Raw genomic sequence first — 22,763 nt, 5'->3', positions numbered from 1 at the left:
AGTTTATATCAAGATAGACAATAATCAAGAAACATTCCTGAGTTTACCATTACATGGTAACTCTGGTCTAAGTAGTGCTTCCTGGAGTGGCTTACGCTGTGTGGTGTGAGTTCAGTTACTGACTGCCTAGATGCAGTTCTCTATCCTTAATTCTGTACTCATCGTGCCTTTAAGGTAGGCTGCTTATCAGTATCACACTCGAACACTTCACTACCTGCAGTTCAGTCATACAGATAGAATGACTGTTTGCTTTGGATGTATTTTTGTGTCCCCATTTTGTATTGTTCCCTCTGCCTCCTCCATGTTGCAATAGCCCCCACTTTTAAGTAAAATTCCACCTTATTCTCCTTGATTCCAATGCTAAAACTTCCTATTCCTTTTTAAAATTTTAACTATATTCTATCATTCCTTTCAATTATGTGTATGTGTGTAGGTGTGTGCATGTGAGTCAGTGCCCTCTGAGGCCAGGGTTGTTGGGTCCTTCGCCTACAGCCTCCCCCAAGCTGGAGTTGCAGGTGGTTGTGAGCTCCTTGACATGGGTGCTAGGAATTAAACTGACCAAGATGTGCTCTCAATCCCTGAGCCAACTCTCCAGGCCCTAAATTTCTATTCTTTTTGTGATTACCTTAAATAGTGGTTGTTCTTGCAACAGGGTCTCACTGCTAAGCCTGGAACTCAGCATGCAGACCAGGCTGGCCTAGACAGAACTCACAGAGAGTCACCTGCCTCATCCTCTTGAGTGCTGGGGTTAAACAAGAGCCCTGACACACCTGGTTTTGTTTTTTAAACTAAAACTGGTCTCTGTTATTCTAAAGCAAGAAGAATGTATAAAAAAACAAGTGGGCTTTGGGGTCAATGCAAGAATTCCAAATCTGCGGAGTCTCAGCCTGCCGTCTGGTTGAAATACAAACCTGGAGACAGTCCTACTGTCTAAATGTCCCAGTTGTCAATGGAAGTGGCTGCTGCACAGACACCTGCTGACCAAGCTGAAAAACACTTGAGGCAACACTAAGTGGTTTAAAAATGGCAGCCATTTAGGTACAACAGATGCATGTTCAAATTTGATCTGAGCAAGGGAGAGAAGGAAGGTAGAGTGTTATTATCCTAAGTTGAGCAGAAGAGATTGCATGAAGAAGAAACCTTTTAGCTCTAACTACATGCTTGAACTAAGAGAATAATCAATTTGCTTTGATATCAAATTAAAGTACCACTGAACTCACCCTTTATGATATATACACAGGCAAGGCAGTCGTGCTATGGTGTCTCCCTGCTGCAATTCTTCAAGGCATATTGCACATTCCCCCGCATCTTTACTCAGCACATCCTCTGTGAAGAGAGAAGGAGATTAGTACAGCAGGACTGGCCATCAAATGAAACACAGAGACAAAACCAAAGCCATCAATGAATGACACACTACACCTGCACAACTGCATACACCTTAGCACCTGTACTCGGAAGGACCACTGACAGCGACTTAAGTGCTCACCACGGCTGCTTCCGGACGTCTTACATTCCCATTTCAGAGGCATAAGAGTAAACACGGACACACTACCAGAGTTCTCAGCTTGCACAGATTCTGATCCAAAGCCAACAACTCAGTTATTTTAATTTGAAATTCATATTCTTTTCCCTATGGATCAATATTAGTTTTTAGTGTACTATGGTAAAGAAGGCACGAATATAAAACACCACAGTAAGTTTTTTGTTTTTGTTTTTGTTTTTTTTTTTTTGTTTTTTAAACTAAGACAAAAAGAAACCATTCCCTACAGGAAACTGCTAAGAAAGCTGCTTATTTCAAAGGGAAAAAAAAAAAGATGCAGAAGGATATAAATGTTATTGTTTAAGAACTCCAGCATTTTGGAGATTAGGCACACAAAAAAGAAGCTCTTCTTAATCTTTCCCATCAACAATGGCATGCCAACCCCAGACAGTGATCTATGTGGCTTCCAGACAGCGCTGAAGGTACCATAAAAACTTCATGATGTTTAAAACATAAAGGAAAACCTCTTACTACAAATCAGATGTTTCTTTAAAAAAAATCAGAAATTGTAACTTAAATCATGTTATGTTGTTTGTATTTTTTTTATTTTTGAGACAGGGTCTTACTATGTATCCATGGCTGGCCCAGAGTCACTATGTACACCAGGCTGGCCTCAAATGTACAGAGATCCTCCCCTGCCTCTGCCTCCTGGGTAGAGGGAATAAAAGTACACCCCACTCCTAGCTTAGTGTTCTATATCCGTGTTTAAAGAGACCCTGGTTGAACTTGCATGCTAGTTACATATCCTTTGTGTTTAAAAATGCTGAAAACCTTAAGCACCGCCATCACTGCTGGGCATGGATTAAAACTTTAGATTATATGGCTCCCCTCAATGACTCACTCTGATGCAGCAGATGGAGAACAGAAGCCTGGTAATGAACAACTTCCATGAATAAAAAGGTAGCCGCACTCATAAGCTAACATATCATGATCAGCAGCTAACAGAGATAAGAACGCGTGGTACAGCATACTCCTCAATTCCTGGACTGCATTCTTTTTCTGTTGCCCAGAGGGACCGCTATCATCACCTGTGGCTGGACTGAAGCCATCCCTTCCTGTTTTGTCCCTACCCTGGAGTTCTGTTCTGTCTCTACCTCCCCTCTCTTCATCTCCCCTCAAGTCTTAGTGTTTGGCCATTCATCTAAGGACCCAGTTTACAGTTAAAGCACTAAACAGACAGACAGCAGGAAGAGCAAAAGATGGTGGGCTTTATCCCCAGCACTGCAAAATAGAGAAAACCACTTAATAAAGATTTCTGTTTTAAAAAATACACTGTATACTGCCATGCAGATTTACCTGCAAAGGTAAAACCAATTTAAGCCTAATAAAGGTGTGAATAAGTTTTCTATAAACCTCAAAACTGAAGCGCTACTTTCTATGCAGCCCCATACATGACTGTGAAAGGCACCACTGAGTCTACATTCCTCAAGGTAGAAAAACACCTCCATAAATTACGACACATAATCCCAGCATAGGGGAAGCTTCAGGTAGGAGGACTGCAAGTTCAAGGTTATCCTTAGTTACAGAGTGACCCTGTCGCAAAAGAAACAAAAGCAAACAAAAGTGCAGCACACGCTTGTCTTAAAACACACCAGTCTCCTCTAGCTGACTGAGAATGTATTCAGAGTTCAGGAGACACTAGTTCTCAATCTCACTCATCCTGAAGACAAAGATGAGAGAGACGAGCATCTGAGAACAAATGGCATTGGCCATTTCCACAGGTCCACCTAACAGGTTCAACATGAAACAGAACAGAAGAACCAAATGCATCGCTTAGAGGGAAACACCAGACTTCTCTCTAACACGTCTACATTGACCTATAACCAGGCATCATGTCTTTATTACCATGCCTTAAAAAAGAATTTGCTGTAACAATTTCAGTACTTATTAAAGCTAAAATATTTACAATTTTTATTAAATGTATTTCTAAATTATACCCTACCCATAAAATTTGTACAACAAAGGCAAATCCAATCTATAAAATGATATTTTAAAGATCCAAGAATAAGAATTGTACTTTAAGAATTCTATCTAGTGTTTTAACCTTGACAGGGCGAGTGTGAACCTCAGACACTTCAGTTAAGGCAGTTATTCCGATTTTTAATTCCTTTTAGCTACACGACAATGACAACTATATTTTCAGTATCAAGACAAGTACACCCCCACACAAACACCTCAAAGCAAAAGATCAAACTGCTCCAAAGAGTTTCCTGTAGAATTCTTATTTGACCAGACAAATAAGAGCCACTGTTAATACTCCAGGTACCCAATGCTCAAATAGTATCTGGTGTACAACTAAGTTAGAACCAGCTCATTCTTAAAACCTCATAATCACGGTCTCAAAAAACATGCTTAGTCCCAGCTCCGAAAAAAAGAACCAAAAACAAACAAACAAACAAACAAAAAACATGCTTAGTTTTTCAAAATTGAAAGTCCTCTCATTAAATCCACACAAAAACATTTTTTACAGTTTAAAAGAAAAAAAAATCACTGTGCAAGGTGAAAACTGAACTGTGCTTTTTCAAAGTGTTCATCGCAGATCTAACATCTGGAGTAGTTGGCCAGTCTACCTCTCTGGTGTCTTTCTTACTCAGTGTATTATCTTTAACGTACATCTATGGAAAAAAATTGAAACAATGACATTTAACAAGAGGTGGGTAGCCAAAATCACTTTGGGGGTGCATTCCATCTCAACGTAGTAACAGATACCCAAGTGTCTTGGTATCTGCCTAAGAAAGGAGATTGGTCCAGGGTGGAGGGTACAGAAGGAGCAGGTAAGAGCAGGAGTGCAGGATTGAGGTCGAGCTAGGCATGGCAGCTCAGTCCTACCTATACCCAGGAGGCTGAGACAGGAGGAAGGTATTTTATGAAGTTAAGGTACACAGTGAGAAATGGAGCTGGGGAAGAGACCACTCACAAACATTTAAAGATCTATGGGCTGGCATGGTGGCATACACCTCTACTCCAGCACTTGGGAGGCAGAGGCAGGAGTATCCCCTCTCGCTAAGTTTGAGGCTAACCTGGTCTACACAGTGAGGACAACCTAGACTACATATGAGATCCTGTCTCAAAAACCAAACAAACAAGAACTCTGAAAAGTTGAAAACTGAAAACTTAATACAGATTTCCATTTTGCTAGTAATCTGACTACGTCAACCTTTGAAACATCCTATTACTTGTCTACAATATTAACACAGGGAATGTACTAAAAATACTGTAGTTGAGATTTTAAAGGATTATGTAAAATATTTTGTAAGTTACCAGAAATTTGTTTTATTTGTAGGAAATACTTTATTAACTTCTTCAAAAAGAAAAAGGCAACTATATTATCCTATTTCTTTTATTCCTCATTCTGCTATTCCAGTTGTTCAAAGACATCCATGTTGCTGGGGAATGTGAGACACTTCCAACCATATCCACCATTGCTATGGGCAGACCACGAACAATGACATGCAGATGATTTGCCCAACACTGCACACACTGTGGCTTCATTCACTAAGGCAATAAATACAAGTAAGCACTTTATTGCATTCTTTTGGACATACTTGTATTTGATGTTAATCTTACACAATAACGACTGTTATCCACATTTACACGTGAGCAAAAAGGCTTGAGGAAGTAAAGGAACTGATCAGAAACACTAAATTAGTTGTGTTTTGGGACCACAACTTGGATTTAGATTGGTTAATTAAGTAGGACTTTGCCTACTTCGTGAATTTTGTTAAGAAATAACTTCATTCCATTTTTTAAAACTTTCTCATTAAATAGCATATTGATGCAAATGAACAGTTTCAGACTACCTTAAATGTGTGAAATTCTCAAGCTGGAGAGGACCAAGAATTTAGAGAACATACTTTTTTTAAAAGTTTAATTCTTAAGAACACTGTGTGCTAGTACTCTCGGGTCAGAGGCGTGGGGTCCTCTGATCTGCCTGTAGCCATAGGCAGTTGTGAGGTGCCCCAAGTGGGTGCTAGACATTGAACTGGGTTCTTCTGCAAGAGTCGTATACTCTTAATCACTGAATTATCTCTCCAGCTCCTGGGGGAAAAGCCTTGAGACTGGCCACCCTCCGCTGCTGGGAGTTAGTAATACATTATAAGGCAGAGAGCAGAGAGCAGCCCACTGCTTGAACAGGTTTAAGCAACCCTGGCCAATAACATGTTCAGTCAGAAAAGAAACAGCATCATCTGTGCTAGCTACAGTGGCCACAAGCCAACTGCAATCAGCTCTTGAATTTTCAACTTTAGTTGAAAATATCAAACCTCAAAATATGTAATAGCTGATGAGCATATATTTGTAAACTAATTATAAATTTCTGTAAATTGATATTTCACTTATAGCTTCTCAAGCTCTTTAAGTTTGCATTGTCCAAAGAGATTACTTACAATTCAAGCAGCCAACTATGCAAAATTAAAATATTTAGCAAGTCCAAGCACATATCCATGTAGTTACTGTGGCTCAAGACAACATGAAGAAAAGCAGACAGCCAAAGTCTCCCAAAGCCAGAACAACAAAGGCCGAGTGTCGGGCAGCCAGGGCTCCATGCATAAGTCTAATCACCACAGGCCCTTTCAGAAAGCATCCAACAGGAGAAAGGTTCATCTTCCCAGCCAATGAGAGGCCGCGCACCATCACAGGTCAGGCGTTTTACCTGAGGATTTACTTTTTCTTGAACCCTCAATGATAGCAGAAGAAAACAAAAGCAGCTGAAATGTGAAATAATCCCTAGAAAAATCAAAAATTAAAAAAAAAATCACAACATTAGTAGAAAGCAATTACTTGAATAGTGGAGAGTGGGCTCTTACTGATATTTCAGATATCTGAATTAGATTAAAGGAATTAATGCTAATATTTGACATTTCAGATACACAGGGGTTGTTTTATTCATATACTGGTAGCACAGCTCGTGATATTTAATAGACTGAAGCTGACTTTGAGGTTAAATGTATCAATACAAATATGGTGAACCATTATTAGTCTGCTCAAACTGCAACCCCTGCTGGAGTTGGTTTCCATCTCTCACAATCACATCTGGCTCACCTTGGAATTACAGGACTCTCAGCCTCAATGCCTATGTTTTTTGTGTATAAATACAACAGAGAATCGATTCTATTAACCATGCAGCTGCCGTTCAACTGTAATGTTAGCAACAATATAAAAGTCAGATCAACCCTAGCTTTGAAGGATGGTTCACAGCTAAAATCTTAAGCATGCAGGAGGAGTGCCAGTGGGAAGCCGGCCTGGCCTGCACAGTAATGTAGTCCATAGGTCTCAAGAGCAAACAAAAGGAAAACAGAGTTTTTAATAATTTAAAAATCATATGCCTGGAAATATTTTGGAAATACACACTTGGCATTTCCTTCAAGAAAATGTGACCAAAATGAAATGGACTTGAATCTGGAACGGGAAAATTGCAACAGAAGGGAAGAAAAGTCGGCTTCCAAAGCACATTTCCATTCCTAAGGTGACCTAAAAGCAAACTCAAAAAACCAAGTACTAAAAAGAAAAGTTCCTCATAGGCTGCAAATAGCCACACACGCCGCCTAAGGAATCAGTACATACAGAATTACTTCCTAAGCTTGCAGACTTTCAATCCACTCCCCACTTCTCTCATGTTCACAGAAAGAAAACAAACATCACAATTTGCTATACCTAAATCAAATATTGTCCTACACGGCACTCTACCCTCCAACAAACTTAAAACTGTTGAATACATTTTAAAAAAGTAATAAACTATGCTTTTAATTAACATTCAGACTCATTCATTTTGAATCACTACAGAGAGGGAAAGAATCAATTACTAAAAAGCCAAAAATGCTATCATTTCTACATGATTTTCAAGCTTTATTTATTACTATGTACTTTAAAAATCAGAACAATGCATGAAGTTACAATGTTAAAGGTAGGCTCATAATGGCAATAAAAGAGTCAAACAATTTGAATACAGAAACAAATGAAAACCCAACCCCAAACCTATAAAAATCATACAGCATCATGTGTATAACTTAGCTTCAGGTCTGATTCTAAGTTTCCAGTTAATTTAGGAACATTTGGGGGTGGCAGCTACCTCATAAAGCAGACATAACTAGTACCTGACTAGTTCTATACCTGGCATGGGGCAGGTTATACAGAGATGATCAATTACTAACAAAAGCAACAAGGGAAGAGAAGCCAAACCCAGAAATGAACTCTAGTCCTCTAAGGCTACAATGTATGTCCACTATCAGGAAAACAAATACACACAACCTTGGCTGAGCATAGGCATGACTACAAGATACTAGTCCCAAAGAAGTATTCTCAGCTATGTACATACACACGTACCCTTTCTCTACTGGAAAGAGTGCAAGAAATGCAAGCTACCTATGCAAAGAACCGTGAGCTTGCTAAGATGAGAGGGAACTTTCACTGGACACTTTCTTTTTTTTTTTTTTTTATTAACTTGAGTATTTCTTATATACATTTCGAGTGTTATTCCCTTTCCCGGTTTCCGGGCAAACATCCCCCTCCCCCCTCCCCTTCCTTATGGGTGTTCCCCTCCCAACCCTCCCCCCATTGCCGCCCTCCCCCCATAGACTAGTTCACTGGGGGTTCAGTCTTAGCAGGACCCAGGGCTTCCCCTTCCACTGGTGCTCTTACTAGGATATTCATTGCTACCTATGGGGTCAGAGTCCAGGGTCAGTCCATGTATAGTCTTTAGGTAGTGACTTAGTCCCTGGAAGCTCTGGTTGCTTGGCATTGTTGTACTTTTGGGGTCTCGAGCCCCTTCAAGCTCTTCCAGTTCTTTCTCTGATTCCTTCAATAGGGGACCTATTCTCAGTTCAGTGGTTTGCTGCTGGCATTCGCCTCTATATTTGCTGTATTCTGGCTGTGTCTCTCAGGATCGATCTACATCCGGCTCCTGTCGGTCTGCACTTCTTTGCTTCATCCATCTTGTCTAATTGGGTGGCTGTATATGTATGGGCCACATGTGGGGCAGGCTCTGAATGGGTGTTCCTTAAGTCTCTGTTTTAATCTTTGCCTCTCCCTTCCCTGCCAAGGGTATTCTTTTTCCTCATTTAAAGAAGGAGTGAAGCATTCACATTTTGATCATCCGTCTTGAGTTTCGTTTGTTCTAGGGATCTAGGGTAATTCAAGCATTTGGGCTAATAGCCACTTATCAATGAGTGCATACCATGTATGTCTTTCTGTGATTGGGTTAGCTCACTCAGGATGATATTTTCCAGTTCCAACCATTTGCCTACGAATTTCATAAACTCGTTGTTTTTGATAGCTGAGTAATATTCCATTGTGTAGATGTACCACATTTTCTGTATCCATTCCTCTGTTGAAGGGCATCTGGGTTCTTTCCAGTTTCTGGCTATTATAAATAAGGCTGCGATGAACATAGTGGAGCACGTGTCTCTTTTATATGTTGAGCCAAAACCATCCAATGGAAAAAAGATAGCATTTTCAGCAAATGGTGCTGGTTCAACTGGAGGGCAACATGTAGAAGAATGCAGATCGATCCATGCTTATCACCCTGTACAAAGCTTAAGTCCAAGTGGATCAAGGACCTCCACATCAAACCAGACACACTCAAACTAATAGAAGAAAAACTAGGGAAGCATCTGGAACACATGGGCACTGGAAAAAATTTCCTGAACAAAACACCAATGGCTTATGCTCTAAGATCAAGAATCGACAAATGGGATCTCATAAATCTGCAAAGCTTCTGTAAGGCAAAGGACACTATGGTTAGGACAAAACGGCAACCAACAGATTGGGAAAAGATCTTTACCAATCCTACAACAGATAGAGGCCTTATATCCAAAATATACAAAGAATTCAAGAAGTTAGACCGCAGGGAAACAAATAACCCTATTAAAAAATGGGGTTCAGAGCTAAACAAAGAATTCACAGCTGAGGAATGCCGAATGGCTGAGAAACACCTAAAGAAATGTTCAACATCTTTAGTCATAAGGGAAATGCAAATCAAAACAACCCTGAGATTTCACCTCACACCAGTGCGATTGGCTAAGATCAAAAACTCAGGTGACAGCAGATGCTGGCGAGGATGTGGAGAAAGAGGAACACTCCTCCATTGTTGGTGGGATTGCAGACTGGTAAAACCATTCTGGAAATCAGTCTGGAGGTTCCTCAGAAAACTGGACATTGAACTGCCTGAGGATCCAGCTATACCTCTCTTGGGCATATACCCAAAAGATGCCACTGGACACTTTCTGTCTCTGCATTGTAACCATGCAAACAACCTAGTCAAAATAAAAGTTAATTCTAAGAGAAGTAAAAACAAAGACCGAAGGCCAAGGCAACAAAGAGACCACACTTGGAAGGCCACTCTCCCTGGCTTACACTGGTTTTCCTGTGCCGTGAGGAATCTTTTCAAGGACATCTGTAGAGCAGTAGAAGATTCAGAGCCAGCAAAGGCACAGGCTCCTTGAGCTCCTCTTCATTGCAGCTGCTCACTGATGTGGGAATCAAGGTTTCAGGACCAACAAAGGGCTGTTTATTCAGGCTGTTGTTATTTTATGAGTAACAAAATCCTTTGATTCTTACCCCAAATCAGAGGTTTATATATACTATACCAGAGCTCACACAACTGCGGCAGGTTAACTGGTATGGGAAGTAACAACCTTAGCAGTTCAGCAGTGCATGCTGGGGCAGTCGATCAAGTCCAGGTCTGGCTGCACAGTGGATTCAAGTACAGCTTTGGCTACAGGAGACCTGTCCTTAAAAAGTTCTAGTCCAAAGACCAATGCTCAAATAAATTAAACAGATGTTTGGGCAAATAACAGAGCTGTGCAATACATAAAGCCAAAGGCTGCGAGGGGGCTCGGTGGGTCAAGTACTTGTGTGCAGGCATAAGGACCTGAGTTTGCCATGTCACGGCAGGGCCTGGGGGCATGCAGATGTAACCCACGAGTTGGTGAGGCAGAGACAGGCAGGTTGGAGCTCTGTTCAGCTAGGCTAGTGGACCTGATGACTCGCAGGTTCAGTAAGACCCTGTTCTCAAAAAACAAGATGGAGAGTAAGTAATAGAAGATAACATCAATCTTTAATCTCTATATACAAGCATACATATGTACAAATACCTGTACATATATAAACATGTATACACATATAAAATATCTAAAACTAGAACATTTTCTACAAGGCTAATGCCACCAACACAACTTAAGAGACTTTAAATCCAAGAAGAATTGGTAAAACCAGTTATAGTGGAGGATTTTATAAAAATTTCTCCATCAGACTTATGTAGACCAAACAATTCCTAGCAAGGACACTGAATATTCCATAATTCAACCAACTTAATGTGTATGTTAGTGAACTGCTGAAGCAGCCAGATGTGGTGGCACATGCCTTTATTCCCTGTGAGACAGAGGCAGGCTGAACAGAGTCTTAGCCTCATGTGGTCTACCTAGCAAGCTCCAAGCCAGTCAGGGTGGTCCAGGGTTTACAGTGAGCACCTATCTCAGACAGACAGACAACACTAAGACAACACTGAAGATTTTCTTTAATTCACAGAAAACATGCATCGCGTATGTTCTAGTTTGCTTCTGTTGCTATGATAAACACTGACTAAGAGAAACTGGGGTACAAGTGTTTGTTTGGATTACACATGTAGGTATACTTGCAGGGAGGAGCTCAAAAGTCAAGCAAGAATCAAAGTACAGACTATGGAGGAACGACGATGCTTGCTGGCTTGTTCATAGGCTCATGGTCAGCTACTTTTGGAAAAATGTGTTTTATGTATATGAGCGTTTTGCCTGCATGTTTGTCTGAGGAGCATGTGTGTGCCTGGTGCCTGAGGAGGTCAGAAGAGAGCACTGGAGGGAAGTTGCAGAGGCTGTGAGCTATTGTGTGGGTGCTGGGAACCAAAGCCGGGCTCTCTTCGAGAGCACTTAGATACGTTAATGGCTCAACCATCTTTTCAATTCAGGCCAGGCTCACTCTGTCAATTAGCAATTGAGAAAATAAATACCCCAGAGACAAGGCCAGGCCACAGATCTATTTGAACAAGCCATGTCTTCAGTCCAGATTCCCTCTTCCCAGGTGACTTCCTAGGTTTGTGTCATGTTGATAGCTAAAACTAGCTATAGTAGCTTATAAGCATTATTTACAGAAAGCAGTGATGTACTTAACTACAAATATATCAACAAATTTTGAAACAGAGTGGTGCAGACATCACTCTGCAACATTAAAATCCAAACGGCGTTCTACTATCATCTACCAAGTTTATCTTTGAAATTAGTAAAAGGAGGAAAGCACATTAACTTGGTAAAGGGATTAAAATGTTATTAAATTACAGAAAATGAAAAGAAATAAGCTATTTGGTACTTAGCATTAATATCAATACTTTAGCTTGTCTAAAACACACATACAAAAACACACATTACAATGAAAAAATATAAAAAAGAAAAATCATGTAAAAATGTTATAATAATGAAATATAAAATTTAGGAAAATATTATTACTTATTATTTTGGGTGGTTGAAAGAGGGTCTCATGTAGCCCAGGTTGGCCTGAAGTCCTGCTTCTCCTGCCCCTCCCTGAGGGGTCATTATACCACTCAGTTATAGAAAAGGGTTATTTTCAAACAAAATTTCCAGAAAGCATTCAAAGAGCAATAAGAACTTCACTGATGGAACTGTCAGTAATCTATCTTTAAAAGAACAGATGGTTTCATAGTACTTCTGTAGCTGATGGAGACACCAGAACTTTCTAAATAAGACAATTTCAGAGCAAAGGAAGAGTTTCTAATTCATAATCTTTGCTTTTGTGTAACCTCAGTAACAATGGTTTTAAATACCCCATGATTAAGATGTAAAAATCCAGCAACATAAGAACTCAATACAATTTAATTAGGCCATTTGAAAAATCTACCAACACAATCTAACAACAAGAGAGAGAAAGGGGGGGGGGGGTTGGGAGGGATCGAGATCCCAGGAATCCCAGCACTTGGGGAGGCTAAAGCAAGAGATCTGCTAAGTTTGAGGCCAGACTGGGTTACAAATTCTGTTTCAAAAAAAAAAAAAACCTTAAATAAATTAAGCTGCCTTTTGTTTAAAAGAGAAGAAAATAACATACACACTACTCAAGTTCAAAGGCAGAATCCATTTGGCAGGTTAATGCTAATTAAAAAATTAAAAAGCAACATGCCCCACACACAGTGTCAAGGATATCCTACAGTAAGCTTATGAGTGATTCAGTAAGCCAAGAAATAAAACCAGAGAAGTGCTCGATGACAACTCACTTGTAGATGACACATGCCCCCAAAATCCAGACTGGCTAAAGTCAGTATTAGACCCATTCTGTCCTCCAGCTGTGTGCGATGCTTACTGCCCACACTGTGGTGCTGTGGCAGGTTAGGGGTCATTGTTGGGCACACCCTTCAAGGGTGTGACAGAGCCACCACCACACCCTCTTTTACTCTGCTTCCTGGCCATCGGGAAACAAGAATCTGTCTCTTCTGTCACAGTCCTGCCTTCCAGAGGCCAAAGCATCATGACCTGAAAGCACAGGTCAAAAACTAATCTTCTCCTGTCAAGCTGGCTTTTGTTGTTGTTGTTGTTGTTGTTGTTGTTGTTGTTGTTTTGTTTTGTTTTGGGGTTTTTTTGGTCACAGATGCTGAGAAACTGACAAAGCCAGCAACACTAGTATGGGGAACTGGCATTCCTAAGCCCAAGAGCAGGAGTAAACCTAGACACCAAGGACCGTTTTCTTTGAATCCAACAAATGCTGCCAAAGCAGGTTCCTCGATAGGAGCATGTGGAGTATCTCTGTGGGATGTTTCTCACGCTGTCTCAGCTCACACTCACATGTCTGCAACTCATCCTCTCCTAGAGTTCCTCTATAAATACAGCTGTCTAAAAATAAGCCTATGTTGTGGATTTTTGTAGATAGTTAATATAAACTTCACAAATAAATTTCAAAATTTCAGACCAAGCTACTTCTGGAAGTCTGCACAGGATACAACTATTAAGTATACTGAAAGACAATTCTTGTTTAAGCATTAATATGATTCACACGAAGCCAACTGAAGTGGTGTCAACATTTAGGAATTCAAACATGAAACTATAAAGAGTCATGTGACGAAAAGATTCAGCCTCAAGAGTCTCTGACTCACCTGTTCTAAACTTTGTGATAACATAATGAATGCTTTGCTTAGGCATTAAAAAGGCTACCTCCAAATAGACTCACCACCACTGTGGTAAGTGGTGTTCTGGGCCTTTGCCTTTAAAGCAGTTAGAATTCCCCATGCCCACAACAGGGAGGCACGTTATGAATGTGTCACACATTTCCTTAACCCCTAGTCAAAGATCCTTTCTTCACCATCACAGCCCACAAGCTAGTTTTAAATTAAAACGACATAACAGTTTATTAAAACTTTGCTTCTTGATGTAAATGTTTATAGACCGACCCAGGCCTAGTTTTCAGAATGGCTTTAACTTTGTTTCCAAACACAGTAGAAAGCGTGTGCCTGCCGGCCTGCCTGCTTGCCTGTGTGGTTTTGTTGTCACAATGGCCAAATAGAATTGGCATTAGGAGCAAACTAAAGGCTGCTGTTTTTTAAAGACTTCTAACATGTCTTTCAAATTGCTTTGTTTTGGGTTTCTTTTTGTTTCAGTTAAAACTCTACAGGGAAATTTGGAAGTCTATTAAGGTCAGAGAGTCACTTTGACTCATTCTTTTAGGCAATCTACAGCAAACTTTGTTCTTTATCATACTAGACAGTCTGTGCAGAAGACCCCACCTTACAAGAGCACTACTTTGAGAATAACCTAGTATTCTCCTTACTTGCTGCAAGTTAAAATCCTCTCTTCATTCTTATCTTCCACTGTACTCTCTCACTTAGCACTCAACCAGCAAGAGCCCACTGCATTTAGTTATACTTTGAGACAATCTAGTAGACAAGTTTAACAACTCAAACAGTTAAATCAGGAAATAAAAACCACATATATTATTTTCTGAATATGCAAAAATTAAAATTACAGAATACTGAGATTATACACAACTATATTATGCTTTTCAATGTAATAAAATGTAGCAAAACACTGAAGTTATTTTAAGGCTATTCATAGTAAACATGACAGAACAACAGAGTAAGAATGGAAACAAACCTACCTACTTTTAGCTTCAAATTCTGAGCTTGAATAGAAATCTTAAGTGACTGAATTTCAACTAGATTATATAAAGAAGACAATTTTACAAGGCAAAAAGTCAGGATCTAACCATCACGTTTGATATTCAAAGTAATTGCTAGAAGCTATTTCTACTTACACACTGGTAACTGAATGGCAGGAATGTTCAGTCACCACTGAGACTAAAACTGTGACAGAATGTTGAAGAGAATCTTCCTAAAGCACCCGACAGTTATCTGAGGAATGTATTCATCTCATTACTCTTGGGAGGCCATAAGTTCTACTTGTCCTAGTCACTGGATCTTGGCACTTAGTGTAGTGTCTTAGATATAAGGACACAAAAGACAGCTGCTAAACTTAGCTAGTTACTAGGACTTTTGCCATTCGCTTTATTTCAAACTAACTTTTACATTTAGACATCTTTTTAACCTTGAATGTCTTTTCCTTTTTGTAATGGTATTAGTGTAGCTAAGTTCCTCATCTACAGTAGTGGCTCACACCTTTAATCTTAGAATATGGGAGGTGGAAGCAGGCAGACCTCTGTGAATTCAAGGCCAGCCTGGTCTACAGAGCAAGTTCCAGGATAGCCAGCTCTACAGAGAAACCCTGTCTCAAAAATTTTTAATAAATGTTAATAAAATTAAAAAAAATAAATAAAACAACAAAACCCCAGGATCTTAATACATAAATAGCCCAGGCTGGCTTCAGTTCCAGCTATGCTAAACTTACAACAAACAGCATAAAATCCAACTATTTTTCTTATTAGCCAAGAGGGAACTATTTGGTTTTTAGTTGCCAAATTTATTCCACTTGTTATGTGATGACACTGAAGATTATATGACTAGGGTCACAGTAGAATAACCTAGTCCAACATACCAGACCAAAGCAACTGCCAGTTATTGCAAGAATGAAATTTATCTGCAAGTTGACAGGGACAGGTACACAGTGACAGTAAAGTTTCAGTCTCCATTTCCTGAATTTATTTTCTCCCATTAGCTGTCTATCTACTATATTTGTGAAAATACTTCGTCCCTACTCTTAACAATGTCTCATTTACTATAGATTTGTTTAACAATTATTTACTTTTATACACACAGGTGCTGTGCGTGTGCGTGTGCGTGTGTGTGTGTGTGTGTGTGTGTGTATGAACCTACGAATGTTTGTTTGTGCACCACATGTATGTAGTGCCCAGAAGTCAAAAGTGGTCCCTTGGAACTGAAGTAACAGAGTTGTGCATCATCATCTGGGTGCTGGAAAAGGCCCTGTGGAAGAGCAACAATGTTCTTGACCATTAAGATACCTCTTCAGTCCCTCACATATTATATGCTCTTAAACACATTTTTTTTTCCTGAACACAGTGATCACAAACATTACTTCTTTTTAGGCCTAACCTGAAAGACTTTAGTCAGCACAGTTCTCAAAGTGTAATCCAACAATCTAGAGTCAGGAAGTGAGGAAGTCTTGGCCATCCCCGAACTAGCTCTGTAGACCTAGGATGGCCTCAGGCTCAGAGCTCTGCTGCCTCTGCTTCCCCAGGGCTGGGATTAAAGGTGTGCACCCACCCCCATCACCTGGCTCCATCGATTGCTATGGTAACATCATTTGTCCCTTTTCAGTCTCTCTCCTATGTACCAGTGGAATTTTCTGGGACATCTGATGTGTCCTGTTATGTAGGAGAGTTCTGATAATTCCTTGTCATTAAGTCAGATTATTAAGGGTTAAAAAAAATACAAGACGGGCTGGGGATTTAGCTCAGTGGTAGAGCGCTTACCTAGGAAGCGCAAGGCCCTGGGTTCGGTCCCCAGCTCCGAAAAAAAGAACCAAAAAAAAAAAAAAAAAAAAATACAAGACAATGCCACTTTCCCCATTAATGTCTTAGAAAATATATTTATTTTCACTTATCAACAGATATAACCTAACAGATTATATTTTACACATATAAAGTTACCTCAAGATGAGAATTTGAGTCCCTTGCCATTTAATTTTTGTTTCAAACATAAAATTCTCATTATTTATGGTAATGAAATGTATCTTAAGGCAGTAAACTTACCATTATACGTTATTCTTGGCTTTGTTAAACACATCACAAGATGCAAATCCATTTCATCTGAGGGTACAAATTTTGAGCATACCGGGCACTTAAATCCTAAAACATAAAGAAAACGCAGGTTATTTAACTAATCTGAATATGAAGCTCTATTTTTTAAAGGCATGTTGGACCAAAATCATTTACAATTTCAATATTAGACTAATAATAATGCATTACAATGTTTTCATACAACTCAATTTTGGAAAAAAAAAAGTGACTAGAGTCAATATGACTTAAATCAATTTAAATGAGAAAAGTAAGCTCCACCATAATTCCCTTATCTATTTCTATTAGATTATTCTTATTTTAAAACTTCTCTCTCTCTCTCTCTCTCCCTTCCCTCCCCTCTCTTACACACACACACACACACACACACACACACACACACGATTTCATGTTAGAATAGGTTTCTATGTCAAGCATCTTGTGAAAATTATCTTTCCCAATTTGATACACTAGCAGTTACATTCTTTACAGCTACACAGTGCTGGTGTTGGTTTGAATGAGAATATTTTCCACACATTCTTGTTTTAATACTTGGTCCCAGCTAATGGAACGGTTTGAGAAGGATTAGGAGGCATGGTCTTACTGGAGACTTATTGTGTTACTGGGGGATGGAATTTGAGGTTTCTCCCCCACCCCCCCACCGAGCTGGGGACTGAACCCAGGGCCTTGCAGTTGCTAGGTAAGCACTCTACCACTGAGCTAAATCCCCAACCCCAAATTTGAGGTTTCAAAAGCCCAGGTCATTCCCAGCTAGCTAGCTATCTGCCTTGAGGTTGTTGCCTCAGCACGTAAGCTCTTGGCTACTGCTTCAGTACCATGCCTGCCTCCCCACCCTGGGCAATGGACTCATCCTCTGAAACTGTACGCCTCAGGTAAATTCTTCTATGTTGTCTTAGTCATGGTGATTCTTCACATCAACAGAAAACTAAGAAATACCTTAGCAAATATTCTACCCAACCAATATTTTAAACACATATCTGATAAAGAATACAAAGGCATTAAGAAGAGCAAAGGAGGTCTATCATCTACAAGTCTTGAGGTCTACATTATCAGTTGCTACACTTAGAGATGCTTTGTGTTTGCACTTCAAGAGTTCCTATGTTCAATTCATCACCAACTTGTCTGATACACACGCATTTTAAAATGGGGTTCTAGTATGCTGATGTTGGATCACTGAGGACATGTGCTCCAAAAATTTTAAGGAGTTTCCATGGCACTCTAGTGTGGGATGATGTCACAGATGAGGCAGGTACAAGATAAAATGAGGCCTGTCACTGGACAAGAAGGAAGGATGGGTGGGAGAGAAGTTTGAAGGAAGAGGAGGAGACGGGAACAGAAGAGGGGAGGAGAAAGAGAGAGCCAGGAGACAACATGGATGCTGATGTTAAGATTCCACGCTCAGTGGTTAAGAGCACTGATTGCTCTTCCAGAGGTCCTGAGTTCAATTCCCAGCAACCACATGGTGGCTCACAACCATCTGTAATGAGATCTGATGCCCTCTTCTGGTGTGTCTGAACAGTATACAGTGTACTCATATAAATAAAAATTTAAAAAAAAAATTCCACGCTGTACCTTTACAGTTGTTATAAATGTTCTTAAGGGATGGATGTGTACAGGGATTTGTATATTAGGTGGGCAATTATATCTTGTCGATTGGATCAAAGGTTATTGTGTTGTGTGGTCTTTCATGTAGTGATTTAAGTATAAGAAAGTGTGCAGCAGGCTAGAGACCCTGGGCTACTGCTGAATTGGGATGTGTGTTTCTGGCATGGAAACCTGCCTTGGGAACTAGATAGGTAGAGAGATTGCTGCCAGGCTCAGAGAGAGGCCTTCAGCAGTGTGATATGGGATGGAGCAAAGTGGGTGAGAGGCTTTGCTGACTTGAGACTTAAGATATCTAGCAGAGGGGCTGGGGATTTAGCTCAGTGGTAGAGCGCTTACCTAGGAAGCGCAAGGCCCTGGGTTCGGTCCCCAGCTCCAAAAAAAAAAAAGAACCAAAATAAATAAATAAATAAATAAATCTTTAAAAAAAAAAAAAAAAAGATATCTAGCAGATATCTTGGGGCACTGCGGTACCGGACCTAGAGCGGGTAAAAGACGGTTTTTATTTTTTTATATTTTTACAACAACACTCTAGAGCAATTTTCCCAAGAGCAAATTGTTGTGCAAGTCTCAGCCTGAACCTTTAATGGCTCCCTGGCTTCTTGTCTGGCAAAATAATGTGTCACCTCCTTATGTATACCTGCCACTGTGGTGCCAATCACCATGAGGACACTGTCAGTGCCAAGTTCATGAGCCTCCAGAAATGTGAGCTAAAGCAGCCCTGCAAAGTTGATCACACTTGGACATGTCATTACAGTAGTGTAGAAATGACTAGTAAGTGGCCTTTCTACCACACTGCACTAAGTCCTAATGCAAACTGAAAATAGCAACAAATCAAGGGAGGCACTTTCAGTCAATTTTGATACTTAAATGGTAGGTTCTTTCCTACAACACTCAGTGTGGACTACTATTTACCTGAAGTGCTCGGTTAAAAATCAAACTAGCATACTAAACGGAAGAATGCTACCTACCCCTACTTAGGCAGTAATCTCATATCTTACTATCTCACTATTCTTTCCACCCTCATAGTTTTAATGTTGAGCCAGAGAATCTGGAAACCTTTGATCTCAGATATGCAATTTACTTTGGCTAGGAAAAATCTGAAATAAAAAAATGAAGGGCCCAGTGTGATCAGTTTCTCCTGATGTAAGACTCCTCTGGCTAGAAGTAAAAAACACAAGCACGGCTATCAAAAGGTCAGTCTGGAATGTTCATCGCAGCTCAGACAGGAAAGAGGGCCTCCTAGAGGATCTGGAACCAATGTGCAGACAGAACCAAAAGTACTCTTAGAGATCTATAACCAGTGATGAGAGAGACATCTTACACCTACTTCTAGGATGTGAAGGTTCCTATAGGAACTGTCTTTTCTCAGTTGTTAAGATCAAAGTCATGGGCATCCTCATGGCTTAGACTAGAATCATAGTCATATACAGTAATGTGTAATACACACACACACACACACATACACACACACACTATATCTATCTCTATCTATCTATCTATCTATCTATCTATCTATCTATCTATCTATCTATCTATCTATCACCAGGGAGAAGAGTTCTTATGCTTCTCATTCAGGAATTCTGTTTCCCTAACTGAAATACATACTTTAAAAGGGTTTTTTCTTGGGGCTGGAAAGATGGCTCGGCAAGTAAGAGCACTGGCTGTACTTGATTCTCTCCACTTCTCAACTCATTAAACTAAAAAGCAAATAAAACTTCAAAAAGGAGAAATAAAGAGTTTGAGATAAGTCAGCAGCAAGGGTGAGAAAATACAAGGAGTTGATAGGATTTGCTGAACAGACTCTTAAATGCCGTTAAGGTAGCCAAGTCTCACTTCATAATTCTCAAAGACCAAGACGGATAACAAGGGTGCCCAGGACTTCCCTAACAACGATGCATGAGGCTACAATGTGTGGCCACAAGGACTAAATACAGGTATTCAGACTCCAATTCATGGCATACAACACCAAACATTTGAAAACCAGCAGTTTCTATGAGTCACTCCTATACAAGAAAGAGCTCCTTGGGGAAATAATGGTTCACAATCTGGGTAGGTAGAGCAGCCAGTAAGCCCAGAATGTATGTTCCACAATTTTAAAGTGGACATTAGAAACTGATACTAGAGCAGGAGAATAAGAGACCTACTATAGAAAAACAACCAAAGAAAGTCAGAATTTCTTCTACCAGGCAGTGAATGTCACAGTTGGCTTCACCTGCCAACCTAGAGTGACTTAGAAGAAGGGACCTCAAGTGAGGAAATGCTCAGAGCAGGCTGGCCTGTGCCATGGCTGTCAGTCATTTTCCTAACTGCTCATTGATGCAGGAAGGTCCGGACCACTGTGGGTGCTGCCTCACTGGGCAAGTGGGAGAAGGGTGACTGAGCAAGCCAGAAGCAGCATTTCCAAGGTTTCCGTGTCAAGATCCTGCTTTGGCTTCCTTCAGTGATGGACTGTAACCTGTGAGCTGAAATAAACTTTCCTCCCAAGGTGCTTTTGGTCGCAGTGTTTGTCAGAGCAAAAGAAGACCAAACTGGCACAGCAGAAAGAGAAGAGACGAGGAATGAAGAAAATCCACACACTGGGGAGGGAAGAAAGCTACAACAACAACAAAACCCCAATGCCAGCATGGTAACCACACCTTTAATCCAGCGCTCAAAACACAGAGGCGGCAGAGCTCTGAGTTTGAGGCCTGTCTGGCCTACACAGCTAGCTCCAGAGCTACACAGTGAGACCCTGTCTTTAAAAGAAAGAAAGAGAAAAACACCAAGCACCAAGGGTTCTGTCTTCCCATAAAACCATCAACCAGGGTTTTTTAGAGGGACCTATTATGCATAATGTAAAATAAAGAAACACACTAAAAGCAAATCCAAAAGACACTGACAAAGAATATTTGCATCATCTATCAAAAACAAATGTGTAGTATCTTACTGTACAAAGAACTCTTTCCTATACAAATAAGCACCAATACTGTCATTTTTAAAATGAGCAAAATTTCTAAACAGCACCAAGCACTCCTTGGCATGACGTACTGAGGCAAGATATACCTATGAATGCTCCTGTGAAACATAATTTGAATATAATTATGAGAAGTGGGGAAAAAGCCTTTAACATGCAAGGAACCTCAAAATAATACAAACATCAATCCGGAATACAAAAGGAAACCTGAACAACTGAAATTCTAACCTCTACCCCTAGAGACTTCACAACTCTGATTTACAGGAGTTGTTACTCGTTACTTTCTTTGTTTCTATCTTATATGTTAAAGGCATTTGTCCAAATGTTCTCAATTGTCCAGTTATAATTTAGGATGACACTGCATCCATGAAATGAGAGGCTAGAAAACAGTGATAGAGAAATGGAAGGAAGGTATTAACGTTGGTAAAATGACTCAGCAGGTAAGGCCCTTGACAGGCAGGCAGCCAGAGGATCTGTGTTGAATCCTCTAAACTCAGGCAAAGGTCTAAGGAAAGAACAGATTCCAGAGTTGCCCTCTGATCTACACACACACACACACACACACACACACACACACACACACACACACACACACACACACACAAATCAAAGGTCATATAGAACTTAAAAATTCACATAGAGGGTTGAAGAGATGGCTCAGCGGTTAAGAACTCTTCCAGAAGTCCTGAGTTTAATTCCCAGCAACCACAAGGTGGCTCACAACCATCTGTAATGGGGATCGGATGCCCTCTTCTGGTGTGTCTGACAGTGTAGACACATACATGAAATAAATAAATATATTTAAAAATATTCACATAGAAAGATGGCTCTTAAGATAATACTCTCAATTAATAATAATTAACATTTACAATGTATGAGAAGATCATCTAGATATTTTGAATATAAGAGTTTACCCCTGCATGCTTTGAATTCAGTCTTGACACCTTAAAGATAAAAGCAAACGGGCTAAGAACATGGTTATAGCTAAGGATTGGCCGCAATAGTCCTTCACCACAACTTGACACAGCCTCTTCTGTCTCCCAGGAAGTAGGACCAAAAGTCAAGGAAGGCAGATAATAAAATAAGATCAGTGCAGGTGCTCTACCATCCAATTAAAATAGAACCACAGAACTGAAAAAAGGAAATCTAGCATATTTTTCTGAACTGTAGTTAATCAGTATACAGAATGAAAGACTGTAAAAAATATAACAGATAGCAATGTGCCAAAGTATATTACTGTGGGGAAAAGAGGCAATAGAGATTTAAAAAAGGAAATGAAAAACAAAACACAGAAAACTAAAGTAAAACTAGAATGTTCAAAAGACACTCAAGTAAAGCACGTAAAATCCAGATGTTAACATTCCTTCATGTTCTTTCTGCCCAGCAGTTACCTGGCAATAGCCAGGTAGGCCTGACTTGCTGTAACAGGAA

General features: G+C 40.0%; 1 protein-coding gene across 3 annotated transcripts in view; it reads right to left on the bottom strand.

Moving 5' to 3' along the window:
- The window catches only part of Znrf2 (zinc and ring finger 2), an 83,458-nt gene that overhangs the window by 13,879 nt on the left and 46,816 nt on the right, over positions 1–22,763 (bottom strand). For 2 of the 3 annotated variants that reach the window (XM_039107798.2, NM_001108628.2), the window contains exons 2-3: positions 16,730–16,825; positions 1,221–1,326 (exon numbers count right to left, since the gene is read on the bottom strand). In XM_039107798.2, coding sequence (XP_038963726.1) covers positions 1,221–1,326; positions 16,730–16,825 — 202 coding nt within the window. Of the gene's footprint in view, positions 1–1,220; positions 1,327–6,191; positions 6,266–16,729; positions 16,826–22,763 lie in introns of all 3 variants that reach the window. The other variant, XR_010065675.1, reaches the window with a different exon arrangement.

This window comes from Rattus norvegicus, chromosome 4 (assembly GCF_036323735.1).
Source record: "Rattus norvegicus strain BN/NHsdMcwi chromosome 4, GRCr8, whole genome shotgun sequence".
Taxonomy (NCBI): domain Eukaryota; kingdom Metazoa; phylum Chordata; class Mammalia; order Rodentia; family Muridae; genus Rattus; species Rattus norvegicus.
Note: the sequence above shows the minus strand (reverse complement) of the source record. Positions and strands in the feature narration are given on the sequence as shown.